The following is a 19269-nucleotide window of genomic DNA, read 5'->3' as shown; positions in this document are numbered from 1 at the left end:
TGTCTGCTTATGTACTTTGTTTTTGCAGTGTTCTCCCGTGAAATAGATCTTAGATCCTCCAATAAGGTACTACCATGGAATCTAAGTAACCGTAGAGTCTAAATTCTTAGTTATTTTCATAACATGATAGCCGTGAGCACTCTTAGAATTGTAAGATCTAAATACTTGTCCTCACTCTTCCACTGAGACATCCCCAGGCTTCAGTTTCCTTAGCTCTTAGATTCGGGAATTTTACTTCCAACCTGACTAGTCTATCATTGCCTTGATCATACCTGACTTCCTTCCTGCAGGCTCCCAGGTAGCATTTATAAATATGACCTCTTTGCTACTTATCTCAGTGAGGTGACATGGATTGCCCTCATTCCAGCGGCACCCTTATTTCTACCTGTAACAAGGGGTGTTTGGCTCAACATCACTAGAATGGTATTGGCAAGCCCTATAATTTCACTGTATCCATTTTCACAAAATGCAAAGCGTGCTCCCCTCTCCTGGTGACCTGACATCCCTGGTATAGAGGATGTGCCATGACAGTCGCCTGAGCTACAGGCCAATAATTATCCTAAGGGAACTCTTGTCTGCATGGAAATGAAAGAACATCACGCTAAGTGCGAAAAATTCACATTCCAGAAAGCAGGGAACATATTTCAGATAATATCACTCAGAGTTCTACTATCTCTCACCTCTCACACAAAGATGAAATACAATGGATTATAATATATCTATTTGGAATTTAGAAAAAATATCTAACCCTTTTGAGATCACTATCAAAATATTTCTTCTAGTGATTTTTTACACACACAATAAACACATGCGCATGTATGTCACACCTCCAATAGAATACATTAAGTAAGCCTTATGAAATACCATTCATTATTATATACAGTATTTGTATTCAAGAATAAATCATTGTAGGCCAAGTGGTACCCAGGTAACTAATGAAGCAAAGATGAAAACTCTCGCTTGAGAAGCCTTCTGAATATTCTCTTGTACACACACTTCAGTTTATTTTATTGTTCATGCTTTTGCCCTGTCTCAATCTCTTCAGTGTACTTGCATCTACACAGATGCTGAATTTGATTCATTGCTTTTATTAGTGCATTTGCCATTGATTGATTGGTTCTTCGTATTAGTACTTTTTCTATTGATTGATTGCAGATGAAGTGACTATTTGACCTTTAATTATGAGGCTTCCTATTGAAAATGACATTGAGCTATGGCTTCACATAATCCATCTGGAAAGTCTGACATGATGCCATTCCCTGGAGTTCGTTCAGGAAGAAAGAGGAGGCCTGAAGGAAGCACAGAGCTATCACTGTGCTTCATCTAAAACAATACTACAGGGCTTGTTTGCTGCTCTCCTAGAGCTTCAACTCAGGGTTGGAGGTAATTTTATATTTTGTCAAGACGGCATCACTTGCTGTGGATTGCCGTAAAAGCCATGAACTCTCCCAAATTCTTCTCTAGTTTGATGCTGATTTTTGTATAATAATAAACTGTGTCATCAAATGACAAGATATTTTACATAGCAGAGATTGAAGAACAGCTTGCACCCTGGTTCACAATGGCTCAGTCCGCAGTCAGTCAATAGATCTCATCAAGAAAGAAATTGGATCCAAGACACTGTGTGGAATTAGTATTTTACTTTTATTTTATTTATCCTTTTCTCTTGAGTATTCAAATCACTTTGCTTATCTAGAGTTCCGATGTACGTAAAAAACATTCTCACAACGCCAAGAAAGAGAATGTTTCAGGATGTTTGAGGTCCTTAAGTGTATGTTTATGTTCGTTTATGATGTTTTTATTTTTTTATTTTTATTTTTTTTAAGATTTTTATTTATATATTTGATAAAGAGAGTGACAGTGAGAGAAGGAACACAAGCAGAGGTGAATGGTGGGAGAGGGAGAAGCAGGCTTCCCACCGAGCAGGGAGCCCGATGTGAGGCTCGATCCCAGGACCCTGGGGTCATGACCTGAGCTGAAGGCAGACGCTTAACTGACTGAGCCACCCAGGTGCCCCATGTGATGTTTTTAAATAGCACAATGAAAGCACACACTCTCATAACATGACAGCTGACAATTGGCAGTCAACTGTGAGATTCTCAGTCGTTTCTTCTTTCCAAAAGCAGGTCTGAATTGGAATAATGCTATTGAAATTTTAGAGTATCATGATCGACGCTTATTAAAAGTCCACCATATGTCTTACCATTTGTAGACACCACGTACAAAGGCGAATCAAGGCAGGTATTCCCTCATGCTGTTAATCCTTCATTATGAGGCTATGGTGGCAGCCACACAGCTGAGTTGTGACAAGAAACTATGTGCTAAGCAAAAAGAATATACCTTTTTGGTAAGGCATGGGATTCTGCAAAGAGTGGGAAGAACACATCCCTGATTCTAGCCTGGATGCAAGTTCCAATTCTCTCACCAAAAGCTGAAAGAGATCATGTAACTGCTGTGGGCCTCAGTTTCCTCATCTGTAAAATGAGAAGCTGGGCAAGATGACACATGACATTCCTCCCAGGCTTAAGTTTCTGTGAGTCTGTGCTCAGTGACTGACACTTCTGTTCTCTATGATAACAGTTTCCCTGCCATGCGTGCAAGAGAAAAGAGTTTGTGAACAGTTAGGTAAATAACGTGACAATATTACAGGAAAGGAAATACAGCTCTTGCTTCTCCGAAAGAGGTTAAAAAATACCTTCATGCTCCAAAGAGTTTCATCAGAGAAACAGAATCTGCAAAGGATTTTATTTTCAGTTTTACTTGGAAGCTATTTGAGAATGCGACAGGACTACCTGTAACTGGGACTGAAAAGATCATTTAATAACATCTGCATTATTTTCTTAAGAGGAAATGGGATTGAAATAGGAAAGTTTGCATTTCTGTAGCTCTTTTCCCCTAAAGTTTATCTGTAATTCTCTTTGGCATATAGAGACTATTGTCTTAATAAAACTGCCCCACAATTGGGAAGCGCTTTTTAAAGCCATGAGCTTATTAAACCATATAACCCGAAAACCTTGAATATTAGCAGATCAGTAATTATCTTATTTTGCCTACAAAGAAATGAAAGCCTGGAAGAAATTTACAAACTTATCATATAACTAATAGAGACTGGATTCCCAGCCTCCTAACTTCCAGAACTGCATTGGATAATAAGATACAAAAGCACTTTGAAGACCAGAAGTCTTCATTATATTGTGAATATGCTTCACACTTCAAAATATTGTGAATGTGCAATCTCAGTGTGAGTTTGAAGTATTTTATTAGTTGTTTAAAAAAGAAAATCACTTCTGATGACATTGCTAGTTATAAAACAGTTTAAAAATACTTAACATCTATAATTGTTCCCATAAGCACATATTTCTATGTGGCCCAGTCATAAACTGGCAGTCATTCCTTCTACCTTCTTTAATAACAAAAAGTTGTACTCTGTCCTTCCCCTATGTTCATCTGTTTTGTTTCTTTAATTCCACATATGAGTGAGATCACATTGTGTTTGTCTTTCTCCAACTGACTTATTTCACTTAGCATAATACCTTCTAGTTCCATCCACATCTTTGCAAATGGCACAATTTCATTCTTTTTGATGGCTGAGTAATATTCCTGTGTGTCTGTGTGTGTGTGTCTGTGTGTGTGTGTGTGCGCGCATGCGCACGCGCACGCATGTGCATGTGTACCACATCTTCTTTATCCATTCATCTGTCAATGGACATCTGGGCTCTTTCCATAGTTTGGCTATTGTGGATGTTGCTGCTATAAACATTGGGGTTCATGTTCCCCTTTGGATCACTTTGTTTGTATCCTTTGGGTAAATACATAGTAGTACAATTGCTGGGTTGTAGGGCAGTTCTGTTTTTAACTTTTTGAGGAAACTCCATACTGTTTTCTAGGTGGTTGCACCAGTTTGCACTCCCACCAACAGTGTAAAACAAAGAGGGGGGCAAACCATAAGAGACTCTTAACTATAAGAAACAAACTGAGGGTTGCTGGAGGGGAGGTGGGTGGGGAGAATGGGGTAATTGGATGATGGGTAATTAAGAAGGGCAGTTGATGTAATGAGCACTGGGTGTTATATGCAACTGATGAATCACTAAATTCTACCCCTGAAACTAATAATTAACTATATGTTAACTAAATTGAATTTAAATAAAAAGTTAAAAATAAATAAAAAGATTTCGAGACATAATAGCCAAAAAAAAATTATATTCTATATTCTATTTAAAGTGAGTCTTGATGAACCAACCTTTACCTTTCATGAGGCTTCACTGTCTGCACTCTTTTCTAGCAAACTAAGAGCCGTAGTGCTGTCTGACAATAAACTGTTAAAATGGAAATAGAAATCCAGAGTAGAGACAAAAAATAGAAGTTTGTGTGTGGGCCATAGCCATAAATATATTTCTGTCCTACCGTTTGCTGCTGCAGTTACAGTTGTGTAAGGAAAGGCAGTTTGGGGACCTCTGCAATTTAACAGATTCTTAAAGATGCCACCGAAATTATAGACAATAGATTTTACTACTATGCTGAAGAAAAATGAGGAAGTATCTGTCATTTTGTACCGTTTTCTGATCCATATAAAGAAAGAAAGAAATGTAAGTTCTCAAAGTAGTACACTTAAGTTCTTCAGACGTTTGGGGTTTATTTTGTTTTGAAATTTTGATTCTGAATTTGGTGTCTGAAAATCACTTCTAGTGTATCTAGGCTTATGTAATAAGAATTTAGGAAGTTCCCAAGTTCTAGGCAGCAAGTCTGAAATTAAAGATAATAAACCCTCTTTGGTTTTTGGTTTTATTACCCTGACCCTCAAATACCATTAATCTTAATGATATGCCAGGAGATGTTCATCTGGAAGATCAGTGCCCTGATACCCACATGTTTCTGCTCCTCCTTCATGTTTCCTATGCCATAGACTGTCAAATGTTTTTAACTACAACCAACAGTTAGAAATATATTTTACGGTGTGATCCAGTACACACTGCTTGCGTGTAAAAGTTTTACAAAATAACATTCTCTCTTACTTTATATGATACATTCCATATCCTATCCAAGTGGTAGATAAAACCCATTAAATTGATTTGTAGCTCATTTAATGGGTCATAATCCAAGGTCTGAGAAGTATTACCTTATACCTGCTTGGTGAGATGTAGGCTTTAGCTTCTACTGTCTTTTTTTAAATCAAACTTTAACCCAAATTTCTGATACCATGTAGGAGCCAGAGCTAAATTAAAACTCTGAACAGTTCTTGATTTGCAGTAGTATAAGATCACCTGCATTTAGTTTTTATTAATGCAGCTTATATTACAGGGTTTCTATACATTTTATTTATTTTTTAATTGTGTCTCTATTCATTATGTTTTTAATAGTAGTAGGAATAATGCTAACAGCTAACCATAACTGGGTACTTAATAGGCAAACACTGTGCTGTGTGTTTGTTACATGAAGTAATTTACTTGAAAATACTTTCACGTTCACAGCGTGGCATCATGTATGTGTGTACTAGTTAGGTTAGAGTTCAGCAGTAGGAACGGCCGCAGTTGCTCTAATGGAAAATTCTTACCCGAGTGTTCAGCTACTATTTAAGGAGAGGAAATACTCCAGAGGCAGCCCGAACAAATGCTTTTGTTATCTGTATCTCTGTCAACCAGAGATTTTGCTCATTAGCATAATGAATTCTGAAATAGGTTTTTATTGATGAAATTACTGACTTGTTACTTTGCATGTAATAAATGGACTCTCACTGATCAGTAGACTGCCTGAAAACTATAGAGACACTTCCTACTTGCTACAAAGAATCTAGCAAATCTAGCAAATCCAGTGGCTTGAATCCAAAATCGCCAGGGCTGTGCTGGAGGCTCATCCCTACATGGTTTTGTGCCCTGCTGCTATTAGGAGGATTTGTGGTCGCCTGAGGCTGACTGTTAAGGGTCACAGAAATCCTGCTCTGGACTGTTGCTATGTGTGCTTTGAGAGATCACATGCAAGGGGCTAGTGAGAGCACTGGAAAGGGCAGAGTTGACAGGATAGGTTGTGTAAACTATTTTGTGTGTGACTTACTAATATGTGTTAAGTTAAAAATATCCATATGTGTGGCAGCTTGCTTTTTCATTCAAACCTGCTAGCCAGCTGGTGGGGGTGTGGCTCACCTTCACCTACCATAAAATTCTTTCTTTGGCCACTATGCATTATCTGCCTGAAAGAATCTGAAACTTATGCATGACCACCCTGGTGTGTAGTCACCTCCAAACAGTCCTTACACACACCAGCTCACATCACTCCCACAATCACCTCAGATAAGGAAAGTGAGGTTCCTAAATGATAAGCAACTTGCCCAAGTCACATAACCCAGGTGGCAGAGCCAGAACTTACACCAGGCTGGCTTTTAGCCACTGTGCTGAGCTGTCATGGGAGTTCTTCAGAAAGTCTTGTGCTCTAGTATCAGTCCTGTGGCTCACTAGCTATGAAAAATTTAGACTAAATGATCTCTGGGGCCCTTCTCATTCTAACATTCAATAATTCTCTGATTTATGGTGGTGAAAAAAAGAAAAAAATTCTCTGATTTTGAAAGGTATTCAGCTTTAGAATCTTGAGCCTTAAGAGGGGTACCTTAAGATCAACATTTCCCCAAGGGTGGCCCTCTAAATTACAGCAAATTACTTCCTTTAAAGGAAAAAAAAAAGGAGATTATTGGACCTCATCTGATTCAGAATTTTTAAGAATAAGACCCTGGAGTCTGATTTTTGAAACATACCAATAAACAGTATTATGCACCTGAAAGTTTAGAGCCACCATAATACATGCATCCAGAATCACATCCTGATTTCCAGAGATGGTAGCTCACCCACCCAGGTCTTTAGGGAAGCTTTTGACCTAGCAGAGCATTCAGGCAAGTTTTGTGTAAGTGCTTTTTTATGATAATGGAAACTAGTCTGGGTCAACTTGGCTTGGTTGGTTTGGGGTGTTGTTTTTTTTTGTTTTGTTTTTTGTTTGTTTGTTTGTTTGTTTAACTTTAGTCTGGCCATGATGTGGATACTTTTTATCTCATTATTAGCCAAAAGGAGATATTTAGGACATAGATGCTCATGACATACAACAAAGTAGCATAAAAAGATAAACAATAAAATTTTTAAAACAACTCAGTAGGCTTGAACTCCGATTTCTCCAAATCATTCACCTCCTCTTTCCACGGCTTCAGTATATGATACTGTGGTTATGTCTAGGAAGAATAAAAACTTGCTCCTGTTTTTCTAACCTATATCTATATTTGTGCCTAACTTCAAAGGTCTTTTGAGTTCCCTTTGCATCAGTGTGGTTAAACCACAGCATTTGGATATGGAAGTATGCCAGTATTTCACAAGGCATAACCCGATCAAAGGAAAGCCATTCACTTAGTGCCTGCCCATCATCCCTAGCAGTCTCTCCAAAAGTGAAGCTTTCTTTTTCAAGCTGAGAGTAAAGTTTGAGTATATTTAAAATAATTTCAGCATGCCTGGTATTTGAAAGTTGTCCTTATATAAGTCCCTTCATGAAAGGAAATATATATGATTTTTCCCAGAAGATCTTAAAATATAATCGATACTGTGGACAGATTTTTGAAAAAGAAAGAAAAGAGGGGCCCCTGGGTGGCTCAGTCAGTGAAGCCTCCAACTCTTGATTTCAGTTCAGGTCATGATCTCAGGGTCCTGGGATCAAGCCTGGCTCAGCGGGGAGTCAGCTTGTCTCTCTCCCTCTGCCCCTCCCTCCCCTCCCCATCATGCACTCACACTCTGTCTCTCTCTCTCTCAGAAATAAATAAATAAACCTTTTTAAAAAATAAAATTAAAATTAAAAAAGAAAGAAAGAGAAGAAAAGAAACACAAGATAAAATCACCACTTTCCAGAAGTCAGCACTCTGAAAGGGACAGCAACCCAAATAGAACCGTAAGCACTTACCCAGAAGTTGTAGACAGATGAAGGCCAGGGGAGTTTTGGCAGCACCCTACCAAGGAGGTTTCAGTCCCCGTGGCAGTCTTCAGCAGTCACCATTCTCAAAAGTTTTAGGAATGCTTCAGATCTCACCCTGGATGATTTCAGTAGCAAGCCCCTTTCTGCTCAGTCCTGTAAAGGACTAAATCTGAGCCCCATAATACTATGTCATGATGCTATTTCTAACCAGAATCATAATCCTAGTTGCCAGCATCTGTGCCAGGTGCCGTCCTAGGTGCTTGACAAGCACTGCCTCACTAACACCTCCAACTCCCCTTTGAGACAGTTATTTTAACCTCATTTTGAGCAGATGTGGAAACTGAGGTGAATTAGGGTTAGATTGCCTGACCATATAGCTGGTAGATGGCATGGTCAGGATTTAAACCCAGGTCTCTGACATCAAGGACCAGGTCCTTCCCATCACACCACCCAGGCTTCTAGAAATTTCTAAGAAGGGTGTGTTAGCTGTCTGCCGCTCGTTCAGCCTCAATGACAGGGCAGGCGCAAGAGGAGCCGGTGTTTACCGGCACCAGCTTCACTGCAGCCGAGCTTGGCTCATGGTGGCACCTCGAACTATATACGAAGTCCTTAAACTGTGTGCTTCAAATGTCAACTCTTAGTGGCATTAAGTTAGTGCAGACTTGCACTTCCTGAGTTTCATATTTACTTCAAAGTAAAAACCACCCCATCATAGTTAGTGGTAGCTCCACAGAAATCAGTTTTACACATTAATAATCAGTAATGCACCCAAAGTCACATACACTCCATGCTTCTGAAAGGGAAATGCCACGAGAAGGGAGAGGAGCACGTTGTGGTGTTCGGGGGCTGGTCCTTACTGATGAAGGCTTCGCCACGTCCAGGAGAGCCGACAACAGCCCATCTCGCAGCGCTTCCCGCTAGCTCTGCACTCGCTGCCGATTGCAGAGGGGTTTGGTCTTTATTACTATGAATATTTAGAAAGTTTGCCTGTAGCAGTACTAAAATGTGCATCACAGAACAACAGTTGTTTACTGTGTTTGAAGTGAAGACCCTCACCCAGGAGATCTCATTCGCTTGAAGTTCATATCTCTCCATCTCCACTCGCAAACAGAGGCCTGTGAATAGCAGTTGTCATTTCAGAGTTGTGTCTCTCCAATTATTTGGTTGCATCTCTTCCCAGAAGTTCCCTTAATTGAACCAGACACTATAAACCCACTTGCATGTATTTAATGACAGCCAGCTCCATGCCTCTTTACAGCAAAGAATAAATGAGCCTGCAGCTGCAAAGCGAGGGGGACACCCACCGCCTCCTTGTCCCCATCTACAGTCCCCATCCACACAACTCCAGCCAGAAATTAAAGGTAGCTGCCCACTTTTTAAAGCCACGGGGTACTCGGTAGGTTTTTGACAAGTTACTGTCGGGGCAAGTGGAGTTATAAAATTGGACACAACTCAAAAGATCTCTGGGTCCCTGGAAGGGGCGCCTGGGTGGCTCAGTCAGTTAAGCATCTGCCTTCGGCTCGGTCCTGGGATCGAGCCCCGCATCGGGCTCACTGTTCAGCAGGAAGCCTGCTTCTCCCTCTCCCACTCTCCCTGCTTGTGTTCCCTCCCTCACTGTGTCTCTCTCTGTCAAATAAATAAATAAAATCTTTTTTTTAAAAAAAGATCTCTGGGTCCCTGGAAGCCAGCTCATTTGGAATGTCATCTCTCCTGAAGCCGAGCACGGTCATGATAGTGTAGCCGTGGCACTTCCCAGAGCTGCCTTTGCTGCACGTTTGCTCTGTGTACTAGTGCTCTCTGTACTACAACTAGTCTCCTCTAGTACTAGTACTCTCGTACCGCTAGAGCGAACTTCCTAAATATTAATACAAAAAAAAAAAACCCTTCTGCACTGACAGTGAGTGCAAAACCAAACAGGAAGCGCTCGTGCCAATGAAAAGATGCTTTTAAAACACAATCTCCTTGATCCATTCATTCACTCACCAAGTGTTTATTTAGTGCCTACCGTATGCCAGGCCCTGTTCCAGGCCCCATGGGCTACAGCAGTGAACAAAGTACAAAAAAGTTCTTGCCCTTATCTAGTTCCTTTCCAGTAGGATTAAACAGACAAACAGTTAAACATACAACCATCTGGTGATGGTAAGTGTCATACAGAAAGGGAGAATTGTTATTACAGGAAGGAGAATAAGGCGAATAGGAGTGCCAGGGTGGAGGTGGGAAAGTTTTAGGCTTAAAGGGGCCATTGGATCAAAGACCGGAAGGACGCAGGGAGCAAGCCTTGTGGGTATTTAGGGCAAGGAGACTCCAAGTGGAGGGGGCAGTGAGGGCGAAAGACCGGAGGCAACACTGTGCTTGGCCAGTTGGAGGATGAGGAAGGGGCCGGTATTCTGGGAAGGGAATGAGGGAGGGAGAGTGCTGCAGGAGACGTGGTACAAGGTAATGGGAGAGGGGTGAGTGATACCATGTAAGGCCTTGTTGGCCATTATAAGGACTTAACCTTTTACTCAGAATGAGAGGGGAAGCCATTGGAAGGTTGAGTAGACTAGTGATAAGATCCAACGTCCACTTTGAAAGGATCCCTGTGGCTCCTGGGGCTGGATGGGTGGAGGGGTACAGCAGTGAGAAACAGGACGGCCAGTTCTGAAGCTTTAATCCAGACAGGAGTTTAAGGTCAAAGGTAATAGTGGTAGAAGTGGTGTTGGATTCTGGACATATTCTGAACACGGAGCTATAGGACTTCCTGATAAACTAGATGTGCTTGTAAGAAAAACGGGAATTAAAGATATTCCAAGGTGTTTGGCCTGAGGGGCTGGAAAAATGGAGTTGCCATTTACTGGATTAGGGAAGATGGCAAAGAAACAGATTTTGGTGGTGGAAGAGAAGGATGTGGGGGCAGGTCAAGTGTTCCGTTTTCAGCATGCTAAGTTTGAGATGTCTTCTCAACATCCATTGGAGAGCTGGCCCTGTGAGTCTGGAGTTTTCATCATATAGAGGTTATTTTAAGCTCACACACTGGATGAGATCACTAAGGAGCATGGAGACAGAGGAGAAAGGCGCTCTGAGGACCGAGCCCTGAGGCGCTGCAGAGGTTAGAGAGGAGATGAAATTATTTTGATAATAAAGTGATATGAAATTCTAAATCAGGCAGACATATTGACATCCAAACTTGCAGGCCTGTATTTTTTCTCCTGCCCTCCTAAGGCTGAGGCAAACATTAAATCAGAAAAGTAGATGCAAAGACACGTTGAAACCTTAAAAGGAGCAGGCTCTCATGTTCGTGTGGTGCCTACTACATGCTAGGCACTGGGTTAAGCACATACGTTGCCTTCTTATCTCAGGTAAGCTTCACAACAGTCTTGCCCGGTAGCCGTTACCGATCCCACCGTCCAGAGGAGAAAACTCTGCTTCCGTGAGGTCAGATAGCTCACCCCAGTGCACACAGTGGGAAAACAGCAGAGCCGGCACACGGGCCCGTCTGTCTCCCTCCAGAGTCCTCCGGAGAGTCCTCTTGCTCCCCCTTCTTACCAGACCTGGCTTCTCAGCCCAGCTCACATTAGAATCACCTGGGAGCCGTCCAATAACCATGATGCCCCAACTTCTGCCCACAGCTATTAACTCCAATTCCCTCAGGATAGAGACTTTCTAAAAGCCACCCAGGTGATTGTGAGGTGTAGCTGGGGCCAAGAACCGCTGTAGTAGGACTGCGTTCTGTGTCGATGTGCATTTATGCACTATTGTGTTCCAGAAAGACTGCAACATAGGATTATGCCTACTCATTTGTTGATAAAAGTGGCCGTTTGTACTGACTTGTGAAAAACCGCAGTTATTTTCTTTTTTTTTTTTTAAGATTCTATTCATTTATTTGTCAGAGAGAGAGAGAGAGAGAGAGCACAAGCAGGGGGAGCGACAGGCAGAGGGAGAGGGAGACACCCCGCTGAGCAAGGAGCCTGATACGGAACTCAATCCCAGGACCCCAGGATCATGACCTGAGCCGAAGGCAGACACTTAACCCACCCAGGCGTCCCCAAAACACAGTTCTCTTAGGTATGTGAAGTACTCAGAGGTCAAGGAAAACGGAGGGAATTAGAAAAACATCATTATTTCCAGAAATGTCTCCCAGGTCTTTCTTAATTTCTTCCTCTGCCTAAAAGCCTTCTAAATGAGGCCTTAACTCCCCAATTTTTATATCATTCAGAATAAATAAAGGGCGGGAGGGGGTTAGTAGGACATCACCTAGCCAAGTTAAACCACAGAAACCTCGGTCAACCTTTTTAAAACAGATGGATTTAGGGGGGCCTCGGTGGCTCAGTCGGTTGAGTGTCCGACTTGTGATTTTGGTTCATGTTATGATCTCATGGGTCTTGAGGTCAAGCTGTGCATCAGGGTCCGTGCTTATAGGGGAGTCTGCTTGAGATTCTCTCTCTCCCTCTCCCCCTTACCCCCTGCGTGCTCTCTCTTTTTCTCTGTCGCTCAAATAAATAAATAAATCTTTAAAAAAAAAAACAGATGGATTTAAGGATAAACAGCCCTGACTTTTAATCCCCAAATCAAAACTGCCTCATTCTTTTGTGTCAGGAGGCATCTCTTCTGAGGTTGATGTTCATCATAAACATGGTACCATCAAGAAGAAAATTACTGCCAGAGGGTGATTAAATGGCCATGTTGACAAGACAAAAAATGTATATTAAAAAAAATACTGTGCATTTGTGTCACAGCTTACTCACATTTACCACTTGGACTTGGAAGCCTTCCAGAAATCCCACTATCCACTAGTAAGAGGATCTCCAGTGCAAAATTTTAGGGAGCACTAAGTTTAGAGGGTGGAAGCTGTGCCAGAATCCGTGAAAGCACATGTCCTATCCGTCAGCTTCTCTTTGCCTTGGACTGAAAAGATTTCAGTGTTTTTCTTCATTTATATAAAAACATATCTAAATAAATCCTGTAAAATTAAACAAGGCTTTCCAGAGCCAGAGTTCAGTGAGTTCTGTTCTGAGCCAGGGGCCAGTTCCGTATTGGTGATCATGTTAAACGTATTTGATGACCTCGTGTTATTTTTTTCATATGAAAGCCTCCGTCTATTTTTTGATGTTTTCACATCCTGTGAGCATGAATATTAGCCAGATTTTCTCTTAAGAAGACAAAAGACTCTTCCTTCACAGCCTAGTAAAGGAAAAAAAGTAATCTCAATCTACTTCCTGCCCACCTCGTCTCCATAAATATGGTGACCCCCTCCTGGAAGACACAGCCAGCATTTGAATGAAGCCCCCGTGGCTCAGTTCTTTAATTCATTCTGGAATTCCCTGCTTGCTAATTACTCCTACAACGCTGTCAGACAGGTGAAGGTGTACCTAATCTTCTGAGGCAGAAACCTTCAATTGGTAGAGTTAAATGTTTCATTGTCAGCATCTGGTGAGCCAGCTCAGGCCATTCATTAAATGTCTTTTCCAATCAGAACGTACCTGTTTCAAAACAGAAATAACACCAGCTGCTCATTTTGGTCTTGTCTTGCATCTTTATTTACATAAAACTTTCAGCAAAGTGATGGGCTTACAGCCCGGGTAACTGAAGACTAAAACCCCATCTTTAGTATTTTCCTAATGGGCCAAAAATGGTCATAAAACCACCTTTTACCTGAAGCAGGTAAAAGGCCGGCCACATAAGCACCTGTGTTGAAAGGAGTCCCTCTCTTTTCCTTTCAGACTTTTCTTGTGTAAATATTATTTTTCTTAGGTTTCCCCCCCTCTGTTTTTGGTGTTAATATTATCAAGCATCTCTTTTCTTCTGGGGTCCCTCGGCACTGTGACAAATTAGCATTCAGGCATTGCAGGCCCAGAATTCTGGCTGAAGACCACGGATGCTGGAGCCAGTCTGTATGCACATCCAGCTCCCTCCGGTCACTAGCTGTACCTGGCCTTGGGGAAATTGGTCCTGACTGCTACTTCAGGTTCCTCATCTGAGAAATGGAGGTAAGAATGGAAGTTTTACGCACACTGTAGACATGAGGAGGGAACGAACTGATGTTTGCACACTCCAAATGCTGCCTGACCCAGAGCAAGCCCTGCGTAACTATCTTCTACAGTCTGTATTCTGCCTCACTAACCTGCAAGTGAAGATCGGGAATATCCGTGAACTCCAGATGTGGCTCCTGAAGTCCCATATGAGATGGGATTGTTGAAAGACTAAAACATGAACACTGCTCTCTCTTTCCTAAAGCTTTGGACTCCTGGAAAGATGGTTCCTTTCTCTTAATTACAGCCTTAGATGTGTGGTTTGTAACCTTATACTTGTTAATTGTCCTGCTCTCCCAGGCCTAATTCTCACTTTTGGATAAAAGAAGTATTTTTGGGTTCTGGTTTTGAAAGATGAAGGATAAATCTCTCCAAGTTGACCATCAGAAAAGAAATCTGACATTTAAAACCTTCCTAACTGTGGAGGGGAGGGTGGTTATCAAGCAGCACGAGCTCCTGAGAGGAAAACAGAGAGGCCAGTTTGTGAAGCACGTTTGCTGACATCTCTATGGATTTTAAAGTGTCCCTTTCCCTCTCCTGTGCAATCTCCAGAGATAACCGTATGACATTTTTCAGGCTTCAGAAGTTAGAAATTAAAATTCCATTTGTACATATCTATTAAACTGGGGTGAGATGATCGTGTTTTTCTGCCAGAGGTCTAGCCAAAGGGGGTGGGGGTCGTCAGAGATCCCGGCGCTGCTATTGTTGCCTTTGTATTCAGCAATTTGGAACCGCTCAACATCTATGTGGGTTCCGTGAACCCCACACTGGGACACTGCGGAAACTGCTAGAGAGCTCATATTTGCATATGTTACTTAGTTGTACCTCATTTTGGATGACTCTTGGTACAAAAAGGACAAAAATGTTTTCTTCTGTGTCTCATACAGCAGCAATCGAGTTTCTAATGCTGCGGTAGAGTCATATCAAAGATAATATGGCAGGAGATTCCCGTTAAAGATGGAATGACACAAAAAGAACAGGGAAGCAATAAAATGTAAATCATTGGCAAGGGTAAAGCAGCATAATCCACATATTAAAATGCCTTGGAGAATTTGAGCAAAAGACCAGTCATTGAGTTGGAAGTGAATGAGAACAGATCACACGATCTGTGACATCCTTTCCCCCTTCCTGAGGGAATCGGCAGGAGGTGACTTGCCAGCCTTTGGAACATACCAGAGTATGTTTGGGGGGAGTCCTGGATTAGCCAGGATTATAAGCAGAATGTAATTTTGGGGGCTGTGCAGACTAATTACCTCCTGCTCCAAAAGGCCATATCTTAGGGGAACTCTTAACTGATCCAGCAGGTCTCGGATGGGCAGCAAGCCGGGCCATACCCATTGACCTAGAAGTAGGGGGCCTTTCTTTTTACCCCCACTAAAAGAGAAACAAAAATCAGAATACCCCAAACGTTCACTGAATCCATTTGCCTAACCACTGTATTCCTAGACAGCAGTGCTGCATTCCCTCACTGCCATGTGTCATAATGTTGTTATTGGACGGAATTTGCTCTTTGCCTAGATTTGGCATGGTACTTTCTATCTTCTCTCACTGTTAAATGAGTAAGAGCATACACTCCTTGAAGGCAGTGGGAGGGGCGCGGTTACCCATTAATTCACTGGACCTAGAAGAGTGTCTGACACATAATGGACGAAGACTTACTACTTACAAGACTTTGAGCATTATTTCACTTAGCATTTATTAAAAAAAAAAAAAACAAACCTGTGAAGTAAGTACATTTTACAGATGTGAAAACTGAGGTTGAATAAGTTGCCCAACCAAGGTCATGCAGGTGCTAAGTGGTAGACATGGGATTCTAACCCAGGGCTCTTTGACTCCTGTGTCAGGCTTCTTCCCCCAGCCCACCCAACCCCCACTCCCTGCCCACCCACCCCCATATCAGGCTTCTTAACTGCTATACTGATCTGCCTCATGTAGGCTACTGGATATAATAGATTATAAATCGCTGCATGAAAGTGACAGCTATATTACTGAAAATTAGCCTGCTTTAGGGTTATCCTAACTGAAAGCCTTTTCTAACCAAATTCCAGAACTGTTGTTGTACTTTATCATGGCATCATTTTGTCTTCTAGAAATGGCATGTAATTGCTCCTTTGTTTAGTAATTGACATAAATTAGTGCGAGTGAGTTTGACTTTCTGCGACAGTTTTGTCTTTAAAGAGAAGGACTCTGTGTGTGTGTGTGTGTGTGTGTGTGTGTGTGTGAGAGAGAGAGAGAGAGAGAGAGAGGTTGGCACTTAGCGATGCCAGAGAAGAGTGTCTCTGTTCCTCAAACAGCGACTGCCTTCCTGGATTATGTTATGACTGGGGAGACCGTCTATCCCAATGACTTTTAAAGGCAAGCATGGTCTTTTCTGAGAGATTGACTGAGGAAGAGATAGACTCCAAATAACAATGTGTGGGACATTTAGATAGTAAACTTATGGATGTTTCTAACTAAGAACAGACTAAACAAAAGCGGGAAATCACCATGACAACTGAGGAGCGAAGCAACTGGATTCCAGATTTTCCAGCAGCTCTCTCCAAAACTCGGTGAAAAGTCTGAGAAAGCCCTTAAATGGACAACAGGTCATGTGAGTTCCAGCGAGTGAACCCCTGAAAGACAGGAAATGATGCAGGTGATTGGAATATGCGTGATATTAGCTAAGTGAGCACCTAAGTGTAATATGAGACTTCAAAGGACCCAGACGGTGTTTTTCAACGTATTTCCTCTCCTACTCCACACTTCAATACTCCTTTCAAATTTCGTGTTCCTCGGTCAGCCCGGTTTCTTTCCTTCCCGCCACAGCAAATTTTACGCTGGGAAATACAGTCCTCTCTCCAAGGGGTGTGTGGAGGCAGTCTCTCTGCAGTCTAGCAAAGCAACTAATATTTGTTCTATATCCTGTCCTTTTAAATAGGAAACCTTACTTTAGTACCTATTCTTAAGTAAACAATCATTTATCAAGTAGCAGTCCTGTGCTTCAATACTGCAGGAGATTAAAAGAAAAATGTAATACTTTGCCGCTGTTCAGGGGAAAACAAAACCTACCCCGAAGAAAATAATGGCAGCATCAGCAAATACTACATTCACTGATGCCAGGAGGAAGAGCGACTTCTTTCCTCAAAAGAGGAAGAAATCCGTAGAGAGGCCACCCTCGGGGTGGAGGAAATAGAAAGCTGAGCCTGAATGAAGCCACAGGATTTAGGCACTAGGGAGAAGGGGCAAGATCCAGCAGAGGCTCAGCTCTTACAAACACAAGAAAGTGCTAGACCCGAGCCAGTGACAGCAGTTGGCAAGGGAAAGTTTGGTTTCATGGAGTTGGCACGGCTCAGTGATTAAAGGTAAAGAGACGGAGGTCCAATTCTGACTCTACTGAAATGCGTGATGTATGATGTCAGGCAAGTCGCTTAACTGCCCTAAACCCCAGTTTCCTCAGGCTTAAATGGGAAAATCACCACTACTTCACAGGGCTGTTGTGAGGATTAAATGAGATAATGCAGGCAAAGCACTTAGCATGCAGTAAGCACTTCCAAAATGGTGGCCGTAGTAACTGTTCTTTACTGAAGTTGAATAGGGAGAGAATGTGATGAATGGGCCCTGGAAAGTCATTGTAATTCTTGAGCAGGCTATTGGCTTTAATTAATGTGGGTTGGGGGAAGATTAATCTGGCCAGGGTTTGGAGGATTGATGAAGGGAAGAGTCTGAAGACGGGGTGATGTCAGCAGGCTGTAAGAGTGATCTTGGCTCGATTTTCTGAGGCACTGAATTAGGCAGGTGGCAGTGAAAACTGAGGGGGGAAGGAGAGTGGCAGATGGAGGAAAGAATCTACAGAATTCAGTGGCTTGGTCAAGGGGTAAGAAGACAAATGGAATTAGTCAAAGATAATCCCCAAACTCTCAGTTGTAGAAACTGGGTAAGCCAGTGACAGGAGGGGTTACACAAGCCATGCTGACATGCATCCCGCTGACAGAGGAAAGCTGAGGTATCAGGGCAAGAGCTACCAGAAGGTGAGCCCCAGGAGGACAGGGACCTTGGCAGTGCTACTGACCTGATAACCCCAGCAACGAGGACAGTGCCTCACATCAGGCAGAGGCCCCAGAGGTATTTTTTAATGAACGGATGGGTGGATGGTGAGAACATGGTGCACCCACAAGTAAGTAAGCTGAACAGCGATGTGAAGTAGCTGGTTTTTATATTAGGAACAATAGAGCAGGCTCAGCCTTCAGCATGGGTTAAATAAAAGTCCGTATTTAATCTAGAAAGAAAAATGTTGCTCAAGGAAACATGAAAAACTGTCCATCCAATAGAAAGTATAAACTCTTGCAACTTGAACATTGATACGAAGGGAATTTTCTAATTCAGAGAACATAAAATAAAAATAGTTAAAATAGGGAGGGAAAAAAACTTGTTCTTGTATGTATTGTTTTATCCTTTCTATCCTGGGTATAGGATAAAAGGAACCCCTTACTTGCTTGTTAGAAGAAGAAAGCTCTCACTTGAAGTTCCTACTTGGCAGATGTCAGTTGAAAGCTCTGCTTATGGAATATGTTGCAGTGTCAAGCTCTGTTGGATAATTGTAGATGAATGTGTCATGTGTGACATGGAACTGTGGCATGCTGTACATTACTGATTTCCCAAGTGTTTGGAGCAGGTAGTAATGTGCTGGGAAAGTGCTCTTTATCTATCCACACAGTGTACTTGTAGAGCAATGGGGAAATGCTTTTGGTGGAAATTACTTTAGTCAGAAAAAGAATCCATTTACAATATGCGCCTTCTAACATCTTTCAGACAATGCATTGTATTAAAGAGGCATTTTTTGATTAATGTTTTATAAACATTTTTCAGCATGACAGCTTAAAGCCCCTGTAAAATTGTAAATGCGTGCATCGTGTTCACTTCCATAAAGTCAAATGCCATCTCATAAAGTCTAGTTGGATCCTGTCAACCATGGTGACACAGAATCAGTACCTGGGAGCATTAAAATTAATTTGCTTCATTTATATTACTGCAGTGATAGCAAGATGAAAAGAGTCCTATATTTAAATTTTACTTTAAAAAGAAAACTCTTTCTAGTAAGTTTGTTTGGTTTTTTTTTAAATTATTGCCATTTTTTTCTCCTACTTAAAGAATGTAGTGAAAACGGAGTGATAGTCTGCACAGTAAATTTATGATGCAATCTGGAAGAATACAGATCCATTCATTCGACACACTCCTTTTGAGCACCTACCCTATGCTCAAAGATGAAGAAACCACCGGTGGTAGTAAGTGCAGTGAACACTAGGCTGGAGCGTGTTGCAGGTTGGGTAAGCATAGAGTAGAAAGGACC

General features: G+C 41.9%; 1 protein-coding gene across 10 annotated transcripts in view; it reads left to right on the top strand.

Moving 5' to 3' along the window:
* The window catches only part of SLC10A7 (solute carrier family 10 member 7), a 282178-nt gene that overhangs the window by 228913 nt on the left and 33996 nt on the right, over nt 1-19269 (top strand). Inside the window, exon 11 of one of the 10 annotated variants that reach the window (XM_027598364.1) lies at nt 2581-2648. The exons of the other annotated variants lie outside the window; for them this stretch is intronic. Coding sequence (XP_027454165.1) covers nt 2581-2633 — 53 coding nt within the window. The 3' untranslated portion in view covers nt 2634-2648. Of the gene's footprint in view, nt 1-2580; nt 2649-19269 lie in introns of those variants that run through there. 10 annotated transcript variants of the gene reach the window in all.

Source organism: Zalophus californianus, chromosome 2, assembly GCF_009762305.2.
Source record: "Zalophus californianus isolate mZalCal1 chromosome 2, mZalCal1.pri.v2, whole genome shotgun sequence".
NCBI lineage: Eukaryota > Metazoa > Chordata > Mammalia > Carnivora > Otariidae > Zalophus > Zalophus californianus.
This window is presented reverse-complemented; position numbering and strand designations above follow the sequence as displayed.